This window comes from Gossypium raimondii, chromosome 12 (genome assembly GCF_025698545.1).
Source record: "Gossypium raimondii isolate GPD5lz chromosome 12, ASM2569854v1, whole genome shotgun sequence".
NCBI classification, from domain to species: domain Eukaryota; kingdom Viridiplantae; phylum Streptophyta; class Magnoliopsida; order Malvales; family Malvaceae; genus Gossypium; species Gossypium raimondii.
Window position 1 is genome coordinate 43,893,006 of NC_068576.1, and position 11,600 is coordinate 43,904,605.

General features: G+C 35.3%; 1 protein-coding gene and 1 long non-coding RNA gene across 2 annotated transcripts; both read right to left on the minus strand.

Moving 5' to 3' along the window:
- Nucleotides 1-1,983: 1,983 nt before the first annotated feature.
- On the minus strand, nucleotides 1,984-7,464 carry LOC128035564 (uncharacterized). Its single transcript, XR_008192030.1, has 4 exons — nucleotides 6,840-7,464; nucleotides 6,629-6,670; nucleotides 6,185-6,546; nucleotides 1,984-2,139 (listed from the first exon to the last, which is right to left on the minus strand). It is a non-coding gene; the product is annotated as an uncharacterized LOC128035564 (long non-coding RNA).
- Nucleotides 7,465-8,505: 1,041 nt separating this feature from the next.
- LOC105764339 (F-box protein At1g67340) lies at nucleotides 8,506-10,131 on the minus strand. Its single transcript, XM_012582872.2, has 3 exons — nucleotides 9,818-10,131; nucleotides 9,559-9,721; nucleotides 8,506-9,471 (listed from the first exon to the last, which is right to left on the minus strand). Exons 1-3 carry the CDS (start codon nucleotides 10,060-10,062, stop codon nucleotides 8,725-8,727), a joined length of 1,155 nt encoding a protein of 384 aa, XP_012438326.1. The 5' UTR covers nucleotides 10,063-10,131; the 3' UTR covers nucleotides 8,506-8,724.
- Between the last annotated feature and the right edge of the window lie 1,469 nt (nucleotides 10,132-11,600).

Genomic DNA, 11,600 nt, shown 5'->3' on the forward strand with positions numbered 1-11,600 from the left:
TTTTATTATTTTAATTAGTTTAAATTAATTAGAGAAAATAATTTTGATACAATATGTGATATCATTATTTTAACTCAAGGTAATTTTAACTTGACCCAAGATAATTTTGACTTGACATGTGATATTTTCTAATTGATTCAATTTTTTCGTCTATTGTGTGCATTATAGATTATGTATATCCCTTAAACTAAATAATTTATTAATTTATAAAAACAAATTTTTAGTCAATTTTTAAGTAAGTTGATGTTCATAAAACTAATGACATCAATTCATCAACTCCTTAAAGGTTAAAATTTTGTGTTGGCACCTTAAAGTCCAAGGTTTTAGTCCTAGTGCTAACGCCCCCTCCTCCTCAAGATTAAAATATGATCCAAATTCATATACTCTCCGAACATTTAGAATTTAATTCTTTTTATTTTATTTCTAGTAATTTAGTTCCTTTACTTACCATTTTTTAAAATTTAGGTTTAATTGTTAACATTATTAAAATTCTTCTCTTAAACTAACCAGTGTGATATTTTGAAATAAACAAATATTCACTTGATAGCTATGAAACAAGGAAAATGATGATGTAATTAACATGAATTTAACAAAAGAATATTAATAAGATTAACAATTGGGCTTACACTTTTAAATCTTAAAAATAAAGGAGCTAAACTCCATGAAACAAAAGTTGAGGCTAAATCTTAAAAATAAAGGACTCAAAAATATTTTAACCTTGCCTAAATTGTAATGTAATTTTGATTTTACCAAGAAGATAATGACATCGTTCGGTCATGAGTTTTAAGTATAGTATAAATATAAAAATTTCAATTTAAAAATAATATTTTTCACCGAGAGAATGAATTTCAATGCATCTAGTATCTATACTATTATTTAAAGAGTTGATTGAGTTGGTGTCACCCATTAGTTGAGTTCCAACTTAGGGTGTGTTAGGTAAACTAAAAATTTAAGCAATTGGAAAATTAAGTAATAAATTTTACTACTAAATTTTATAAGTGCTGAATTTATATTAGAAAATTGTTTGGTAAATTAATAAAGATAAATACTGAATATAATTATGTTGTTTGATAAAAGTAAATATTGATTTTTAAAAGGTTATTTATTTTTAAATTTCAATCTTATTAATGTAATATTTTATATTATTTTAAATAGTTTTGGATAAAAGATAAAGATGGTAATTTAAATATCTTATTTTTATAAAAATATTTTATTTCAAATTTTCAATTAGTTTCTACATTAACTGTTAAAATGATTAATTTCACATTAAGTAAAAAATTAAAATGATTATCAAACACATTTAAAATATTAAATGTTGAAAATTTTAATTTTGATAAAATTAAAATTTTGAATGGTTTATCAAACACACCCTTAATTAGGTGTTGTTTGGTAAAATGAAAATTAAGTGTTAAAAAATAAATATTAAAAATTAAATCTAAATTTAAATTATAAAATCTATTTGGTATGTTACTTAAAATTAAGCACTAAATATAATAAAACTATTTGGTAAATTTAAATTTTAAATTATGAAAGTTTTATTTTACATTTGTATCCTTACATTTTTAAACATGTAATATTATTTTAAACAAAGTTAAATTCCTAAATAGCATTTTATACATATTAAAATTTGGAATAAAGTATATTGTTAATAAATATAAATATTATAAATCTAAAAATAAATGTTAAATAAAAACAATGTGAAATTCGAGTTCAATATCTTAAAGAAAGTAATTAATTTGAATGATCATATAATTGATATAATAGACTACAAAATAGTTAAAGGATAATATAGTCTTAAAATAAATCAATTTAACGTATTCTTTATTAAGTGATAAGTAGCTCTTATCTACTTATTATTTTTAACATTTTCTTATTAAAAAATCTAGCAAATAATTTTTATTTTTATTTATCAAACGCATTTAAGAAAATAAATTACTATTTAAAAAAAACCCTAGAAGCCAAGAGTGTTATCCCTGGTGTCCTAGCGAAAACAGTGGCTGCTGCGGCTTGGGATGACGGAGAGTGGTGGCAATGATGGGTTTGGGGGAGACGAGATCTCCCTATTAGCAGAGGAACTCATTCAACTATTTGTCAAGAGTTTGATGGTGGAGGCAAACGGTAAACCTTCTCTGATCTATTCTGTATAGACAAAGAAATCTTACAATTAGGACAGTTTTAAAGCACAGATGAAAAGCATATAGAAAACAAAGAAAAAATTTGAGATTCAACAGGTTGGGCAAAACCTTTTTTTAATAGTGTTTGAATTAGACGAAGACTAAGAAACTGTTATGGAAGGTCAACCTTGGTTGTTTAGGAAACATTTAATTGTTTTTGACCGATTAACAAAATCAATGAAGAGAGATCAAATTAGACTTGTCTCATCATCGTTCTAGATCAAAATTGGGCCATGTTTACCTGAATTTGATAAAAAAGATCTTTTGCATGCTATTGGAGTCACTTTTGGAGGAGTGATCAGATCTAAAATTATTGGTGAGTTCTGTCGCCTTAGAATAAAGTTAAATGTGCAAAAACCCCTTCGCAGGGGTATTTTTATTTCAACAGGTAATGGAAATAAATGTTGGATCCCTTTCAAGTATGAAAAGCTACCGACTTTTTGTTTTGGGTGTGGTCGAGTGGGACATGGTCTTCATGAATGTACAGAATTAACCCCTGCAGAGAAGAACAAAATTAGAGAGGATCCACCTTTCTCTTTAGCATTAAAAGCTGAATTAAATTTGGTTGGCAGGGAGAGTTTAAAGTTGAATGCTCTATCAAAAAAACTTCAAACACAATGTTCTTACGCAGGAAATATTAACGAGAATCGGGAAACGCACTTATATTGTGAAAAAAGAAGTGATACGATGTAAGAGGCAAAAGACGATTCTTGGTTGACAACATTAGGATCAGAGATGGAGATACAAAAAAAAGGAGATATAATTGAAGAAAAAATAGAGAATAGCAAAGCAGATGAAAACATACTGAAACCAGTCAGGAAAGCCAGTTGGAGAAGAATAGAATCAATGTGAAGGATGAGACACTATGAGGTAGAAAGTATTATACAGAAAAGGAAATTAGCAGAGATTTTATACGATGATTACGGTACAGAGAAGACTTGGGAAGGCACAACCAAAAGGATGAGGCAGGATGGAAAAATTTTAATTAATGAGGGTGAAATCAGTTTGTTGATAGAAGACCCCAATCAGAATAGATCGGCGGCTGCCAAAAGGCAAGCCGACCGGACGTAATAAAAATTATATGCTGGAATGTCCGTGGATTAGGGAGTCCACGGGCAGTGAGAAGGCTTCAATTTTTACTGAAGCAAAACAATCTCAAACTGGTCTTCTTGATGGAGACTAAAGTTAGTGGAAAGCGCATGGAGGAAATTAGGAGGAAGTGTGGTTTTATGAATGGGATGGACGTAGGAGAAGTAGGTACGTGGGGAGGGATTTGTCTAGCATGGAGGAAAGAGGTTCAGGTTAATCTTAGAACTTTCTCAACGAACCATATTGATGTGCTAATCAAAGAAGAAGATGTTGATGAAGAATGGAGATTTACAGGTTTTTATGGATCACCTTATTCACAGAATAAAAAGGCCTCATGGGATCTATTAATATTTTTGGGGCAGGAACAAGATCATCCTTGGTTAGTGAGTGGAGACTTTAATGAAATAATTTACTCATTTGAGAAAATGGGAGGTCAACCGAGGGAGGAGAGGATAATGAAAGAGTTTCGCGATATCCTAAACGAATGCCAACTTATTGATGTGGGCTACTCGGGAACATGGTATACATGAGAAAGAGGAAATTTACCGGAAACAAATATCAGAGTAAGACTGGATAGGGGTGTTGCGAATGGCAAATGGTTGGAACTTTTCCCAGGAGGAAATATTCATCACTTAACGTCTTCACTTTCAGATCATTGTCCCCTTTTAATAAACACAACCAATGAAAGCAGTTTCAGAGTAGCCCCAAGTTTTAAATTTGAAGCATGGTGGATCACAGAGGAATCGATTGATGAGGAAATTAAGAAAGCTTGGGAGTCTTCAAATGGATCTATTTTTGAAAAGATTGAAAGATTACAGATCAGCCTATCAAAATGGGCAAAATCAATAAAGAAGAAACGGAAGGGGTTGACGAAGAAACTTTCAAAGGAGCTAGAAGATTTAATGGAAAAAGATCGAGATTGTGACATATTGGCGCGAATAATTGACACGAGAATCCATTTGAACATGGAGATCGACAAAGAGGAAGTGTATTGGGAACAGAGGGCACGGGCTAACTGGCTTAAGCTCAGGGATAAGAATAAGGCATTTTTTCATAAATGTGCCTCAATGCGGAGGAGAATCAACACAATAAGCAAGTTGGATACAGCTGATGGAAATGGAACTTGCGAGGATTCAGAAATTAATAAGATTGCAACGAAGTATTTCCAGAATCTTTTCTTGACTAATGGCGTATGAGATATGTCCCATCTTTTAACAGGTATTAATAACAACATTTCTCAGGATGTAAACACAACTCTTTTGGCAAAGTTTAAGGCAGAAGATATCTATGATGTAGTCAAAGGAATGGGTCCCACCAAAGCACCAGGTTATGGTGGTTTTCTGGTACTATTTTTTCAAAAATATTGGCATATTGTAGGTAAAGATATTGAAAACTTTTGTTTAGGAGTTTTGAATAATGGAAAGGATTTTGAAGGTTTAAATCTAACGGAGATTATACTTATACTGAAGACTTCCAAACCCACAAATCTTGCTAATTTTAGACCTATTAGTTTATGCACAGTTATATATAAAATTATAGGAAAATCTATTCCCAATCGTCTTCAGGGAATTATTGAAAGGTGTATTGATAGTGCTCAAAGTGCATTTGTTCCAGGGAGGCTCATATCAAATAATGTTTTGATTGCTTATGAACTTCTACATATACTTCGTCAAAAGCGAACGGGGAAAAAGGGATTTATGGCAATGAAGCTGGACATGAGTAAAGCTTACGACAAAGTTGAATGGGTTTTTTTGAAGAAAGTTATGATTCGTTTGGGTTTTGCAGAGGAATGGGTGTCATTAATTATGAGATGCATTTCTACAGTCTCTTATGTTGTAACCACCAATGGGAGGAGAGGCAGTGTTTTTAAACCTTCCAGAAGACTTCGACAAGGTGACCCACTCAGCCCTTTTCTTTTTCTTATTTGTAGCGAAGGACTTTCGTCTTTATTCAGGATTGCAACAGGGGAGGGTTTGATTAAAGGGGTGAAGGCTAGTAAAAGAGGCCTGGTAATTTCACACTTATTATTCACAGACGATTGCATTCTGTTTGGCGAAGCCTCAAAGAGCAAAACAAGAATCCTAAAAGATATTTTGAAGGAGTATGAAATTTGTTCGGGTCAACGTGTTAATTTTAATAAGTCCATGATTTTCTTCAGCTCTAATACAGTGGAAGGGGAAAAAGTGAGTATCTCGGCTGAAATGGGAATACGGAGATCGACTAATATGGAGAAGTATTTAGGACTACCGAATATGGTTGGAAGAAAGAAGAGGGAATCTTTCCAGAATCTAAAGGACAGAATCAAGCAGAGAATCGAGAATTGGAGTACACGGTTTTTATCTCAATGGGGAAAAGAGGTTTTCATTAAATCAATACTTCAAGCAATTCCAACTTATGCTATGACATGTTTTCTGTTGCCAAAATCGCTTTGTGGGGAATTTGAAAATATGTTCGCTAGATTCTGGTGGCAAAAATGCAATGGCAAGAAAGGAATTCATTGGTGTAAATGGGATAGCATGTGTAGTCTTAAAGAGGAGGGAGGTCTGGGTTTTCAGAATATGGCGTAATTTAATATATCTCTACTTGCTAAACAAGGGTGGAGGATTATCAACAATCAGAATGCTCTTGTTACGCAGGTTTTTAAAGCCAAATATTTCCTGAGCGACCATTTTTTAAATTCCAGTTTGGACAATTCCTGTTCTTACGCGTGGAAAAGTATTTGAGCAGCTAAAGCTTTATTGATGAAAGGTCAATGTTGGAGAGTGGGAACGGGTACTAGTATATCCATTAATGATGCTTGGATTCCAGATTCAGTTAATTTTAAATTTTCATCAAAGTTCAAATCTATGAGCGTATCCAAAGTTAATGAGCTAATTGATGGTAATAAAATAATTTGGAAAAAAAGAGCTGATTAATAGTACCTTCACAAGAGAAGACGTCGCAAGGATCCTTCGAATCCCTCTGGCACGAACACCGCATGAAGATTTTCTTATTTGGAGAGGTGAGACGTCGGGTGAATTCACAGTCCGCAGTGCTTATAAACTATTATAGAGATCGAATGGTAATCCTAGAGCTTATGCTTTACTTACCATCTACAGGAAATTCTATAAACAACTCTGGAGCCTGAATCTACCAACAAAAGTAAAGATTACAATATGGAGGCTGTCATGGAACTATCTGCCTACAAAAGTAAATATGTAACACAGGAAGCTAGCAATAAGTACAAGTTATCCTCAATGTGGAGACAGTGCTGAAACTATGAATCATTTATTCTGGGAATGCCCTGTTACAATAGGTGTATGGAGAGCATTATCTTTTCAGAATATTATGTTGAATCAAAGTGAGGACTTTGTACACTGGCTTACCTGGGTGATAGAGCAGCTCAACGCTTGTCAAGGTCGGCTTTTCTATTATGCACTCCGGGCCATATAGAGGGACAAGAACAGAAGAATACATGAAGGAAAAGTCAGTAATGGGAAGGAGATTGCAAACTTTATTAACAGTTACATCACTGAGATAACTGGCTTTGAAAGAAGAGATCTGAGGATAATAAAAGAAAACAAAAGATGGACGTACCCACAGTGGGAGGTCATCAAGATTAACTTTGATGGTGCATATAAGGAGAGCCAGGACCGATCAACTTCAGGTATTGTGGCCAGAGATTCGGAAGGAAAAGTTCTCTTATCCTGTTCAGAAATTCACAATGACCTATCGTCTGCTTTTGCTGCTGAAGCCATAGCCTGCTGGAAAGCGGTCCAAGTAGGAGTCGAGAAGGGATGGCAGTCATTTATTTTTGAAGGAGATTCCCTCGCAATAATCAAGAAATGTAATACAAAGGGTCATGACCGATCAATGGTAGGAGCTTACATTTATGATATCCAACAGAAAACATATGGACTAAATAATTTTAGATTTCAACATACACCAAGATCTACGAACAACCTTGCACACATTCTTGCAACAAAAACGTTAAAAAGAGGAGAAGAAACATACCTGGAAATGGGAGTTCCTGAGTACGCTGAAGATCAAACTAGGTATGATGGGGTAAGCGAGCCAGACTAGGGGAGTCTCAGGAGACGAAGATTGAAAGAGAGGAAATTTCAAAACAATAAGAAAATAAAAGATTTACAAGGATAGTTTTGAAAGTGAAATCGTCAAAAGGAAAATGAAATGATAGTAGAAAGGAGACGACAAATTTCAGTTTTTTCTGATTGGGTAATGAATCGGCGCTTTTAATGCTGCTTCTAGAGTTTTCCATTTTAATATCTAGATATTTTTAGTTGTTTATGGCCATCTGATTCGGGCCGTGTCATTAGGTTTCTGGGTCTAATTTATGGTGTTGGGCCGTTTGTTTTCTTAGGTTTTAGGCTTCATTTTATGAACAGTTTTTATACTTCTTTCATTAATAAAGCCCAATATGAAAAGTTTCAAAAAAAAAAAGAAAACAAATTACTAAAAATAATAACTTTCAGTCAATGGAATTTTTTCAATAGGCCCTTAGTTAGGAAATTAGCAAAAGAACCTATTTCCTTTATAAAATAAAAAACATTAGTAAGAGGATATATTTGTTATTTTATATTTTATGTAAAATCTAGAAAATTATTTCAACTAGGGCCTTAGAAGAATATTTTATATATTTTTATTTTGTATATTTATGTGTAATAGTAAATCTTGGTGTGTTATTTATTAGAAGAATGAAGGATTAAAAAGGAAGAGGGTTGATTTTAATGATAAAAACTAGGAAAGTAAATGGGTATGTTATTCGGGAAAAAAGTAGAGGGTTGTGGTTGGATAGGAATGGTCTGCAAAGTCGATAAAACAACCTTTTAAAATGGGTTGGGCTTCACTATTAAATAAAGATAGACCCAATGAGCATTAATGAAGAAGAATAAGTGCATCTCTGATTGCATCCCCACCATCTCTACTTTAATGTAAAAACTCAACGCACACTTGCGAAATGCATCTCTCCCACCAATTTCACTTTTTGAATATAAAATTTTCTGGTCAGTCCTTTTTTTGACCACCAAAAAGTCGGGGAGGGGGGAAAAAGTGGGTTGAAAAATTATAAAGGAAACCCCATTGTCTGCCATACACTTTGCCTCCCTCTTTTCTTTGTTGGAATTGAATGAAATACAACTTCACAATTCCATCCACATACCTAATTTTGTTTTTATTTCTTATGCCATTCCCAAACCCACTTTGCAAGCAATGCCCAATTTCAATGGAATTATTCTCCTACAAATTACCCAAACATTCATTTTTAATTTTTACTCCATTTTTCCTCTATAATTTATATAATACAAAAAGAGAAGAGTAAAACTCCAATTTTCAATCTCAAAATAACTCCCAACTTACACCCCCAATTAAGGGAATGAATGGAAACTCTGCCCTTTCAACCACCATACTAAATTTCCTTTTTTCAGCTTTTAGGGCCTCTGAAACAGTAAATTACCATGGGCCTTTAACTTCCAGCAATAACGTCATCATTCCCAGCAACAGCATGACCACCATCTGCTTCTTCATCCAGCCACTGCTCAACAGCCGCGCACTCTGCTTTGTGCCGAAGCTTCCAATCCAGAGCCTGGCAAGCGCGTGAGCAGTAATTTACAGCCCCACAAACCGAACATCTCCGGAATTCGTGCTTTCTTGTCTCCGGCCTCCCGCAACCAACGTGCGAGCAAAGTCTCAAACCAGGCCCCGGTATCCGGCCCCGACCTTCATACCACTCCGCTAAGAACCTGCTCGCTGGATGCGCCTCCGGTGCTGGTACATTGCACCCAAAATCACTCAGCAATGGACATCCGGGCATGGCCGGATGACGTTGGCTGGCGGGCGGGATTGGGTGTGGGCTCCACGTGAGCCAAGCATGCGTCGTTTCGTTGGAAGCAGTCGCTGATGACAACACCGCCGCTAGCTCTCGGGCGTTGGCTTGGACGAGGAACCGACGTCCCTCGGCGATGTTTTGGCGGACGCCATACCCGTCCTGCAGGCAGTGGCCGAGTTCTCGTAGGGCGTCGATGTGGCCAAGAAAAGCAGCCCGGGCGCACAAAGCCACACCGGCTCTAAGGTCCTTATCATTTTTAGAGCCGCCGCTGCCGTTGAACTGAATCACAGCCAAGGAGTAAAGCGCCGGCGCGTGGGAGTTAATCGCCGCCTTGGCCATAAGAGAGGCTCCACTCCCTCGATTTTGTAAACAGTAAAACCGAATCTGATAGCAAATCGTTAAACAGTAAGAGACTCGATAAAAATTAACAACAAATCATAATCAGTTGGTATTGATTCCGAGTCAACTCACCATGCCGAGAGTGTAACAAGCTTCAACATTTCCGGCATCAGAGCAAGTCTTCAAGAACCGGTGAGCTGACTCCGACCAGTTTATTGCTTTTATCGCAAACATTTTCGGAGATGCCTTGGATAACACCACCGAACTGAGTGCTAAACTCTTAAATCTCTTGCATCTGGTTTCACAAAATAAAAATAAAAATTCGTAAGAAAAAGAAACCCAAACTTATGGCTAAAAACACAATCGGAAATTCCAGTGGAGGTGGACGTACGTAATCAAGACGTTGATGAAATCAGAAGGGGAACGGGCAGTAGAGCTGAGCTTGGAGAATATAGAAATGACAATATCATCGGGTAAAAGATCGAAGAAATCAGGGTTTCCTGCAATCTCCGGGGAGAATCTTTGGCGTTTCCGGCAACCCATAAAATCTCGGGCGAAATCCTGAGTTTTAACAAGAAGTTTGTCTACACAGACATCGGCGGGCCTAGGGTAACAAAGGCCTCTTCTTGTTCTCATTTTCTCTATCCCTATATCTGTTATCTTAGTGGCTCAAAACACAAAAGATAAAGAGAGGAAATGAAAAGCCAAACTGAGACCTTATATATAACCAGAGGCCTCAAAGGGATAAAAGGAACAACGACAGAACCGAGTTGAAATAATCTTAAAATTAATTAATGTTGATAATTGAATAATTAGTAAAAAAACATATGCTGCCTACTGATAACCTAAACAAGTTTGGAAAGTATAAGAAAACAACAAAAGAACATTCAATTACATTATTGACCCTGCTTAGTGGCTGTTTCTACGGTCAAATACCGTTGACCCAGATCCCTCATCTCGTCGTCGGTTTTAGGATTCACTGGGAAACTCAACAACTCCGACCACTCCCTTGTAACTTTTTTATTTTATTTTTTATTATCAAGACGAGAGAAATGTAAATAAAAGAAAAAGATAAAAGCCAAAGTAAGCGATAAAATACCTCGTATGTTTCCCTTTTGTCTCGCCCGCAGCAGTACCTTGTCCAACTCCAGAAATAGTTGTGGGTTTGTTTTGAAAGCGGTTAAATTTGTTTCAAGTAAAAAAAAACTAACTACGGTTATTTTCTGTTATTCAGTTTTGCTCCAAGGTTATACGAGAATCAACGTAGGTCCGGCGCGTGAACACCGCCGGCCATTTTGGGCTCTTGTTTTGGGAGTGATTCACACGCTCTCTCTTTGCGGGTCCGACGATTTTAAACTTCTCAGCTCAGCTGCACCAACGAGCAAAGGTTCACTTCGGTTACTGTTATTTTTATTTCCGTTTCTTCTCTTTTAAGCCACGTTATTATAGAATGCATCCGTCCGTTAGTTCATTTTGATATTTTTGTGGACATACAAGGATAACAGTTTTGTTCTAAGAATATAAGCAAATTAGGTTGATTTATGTAAATATTTTTATTATTGCTTCCGCACTCTCCCTTAAAAACACAGTTAGCCAAATGAATGTCCCTCATTTAATAAATTTAATAAACACAATTTTCCAAACTGAAAATAAAGTTGTTAAAAAACCTTGAACCTCCCAACTTCACTCAGGTGGATCTACACACCAACAATTGTTTCTCACCACAACCTCCGCGAAATTCGGCAGCTCCTCCACTCAATATTTGTTCTCGTTAAAATCGAAGCCCCACAAGGTTGTTGTTCCTACTGCAAATTTTGAACCCACAAGCACCAAAACCAGTCGTACCTTGCTTCCCATCAATACAAGTGCTGATAACTGATTGGTACGTCTGGGTATCTATGAGTCTCCTAATAATCGTTTCACCCATCAGAAACCATGTCTTCAGAGGGCCACTTCTTCATTGTTTTTGAAAAGTGCTATGGAAAAATATTTTTAAGAAGTGCTTTTGAGAAATTTGAGTGTTTGGTATTACTGTCAAAAAGTACTTTTGAGAAATAAAATGTCTATTTTAGACATGATATTATAAAGTAACAAATATTTATTTAAATAATGTTCAAATTAGTAAATATTATGATATTTTAGCAAAATTATAAAAAATAATTTATTATAACTTA

Excerpts from the sequence above, each read along its gene's own strand:
- LOC105764339 (XM_012582872.2), bottom strand. The coding sequence starts at position 10,062 with ATGAGAACAAGAAGAGGCCTTTGTTACCCTAGGCCCGCCGATGTCTGT. Across the intron at positions 9,722-9,817 it reads TTCATCAACGTCTTGATTAC|ATGCAAGAGATTTAAGAGTT; the intron begins GTACGTCCACCT and ends TTGTGAAACCAG. Across the intron at positions 9,472-9,558 it reads CTTGTTACACTCTCGGCATG|ATTCGGTTTTACTGTTTACA; the intron begins GTGAGTTGACTC and ends ATTTGCTATCAG.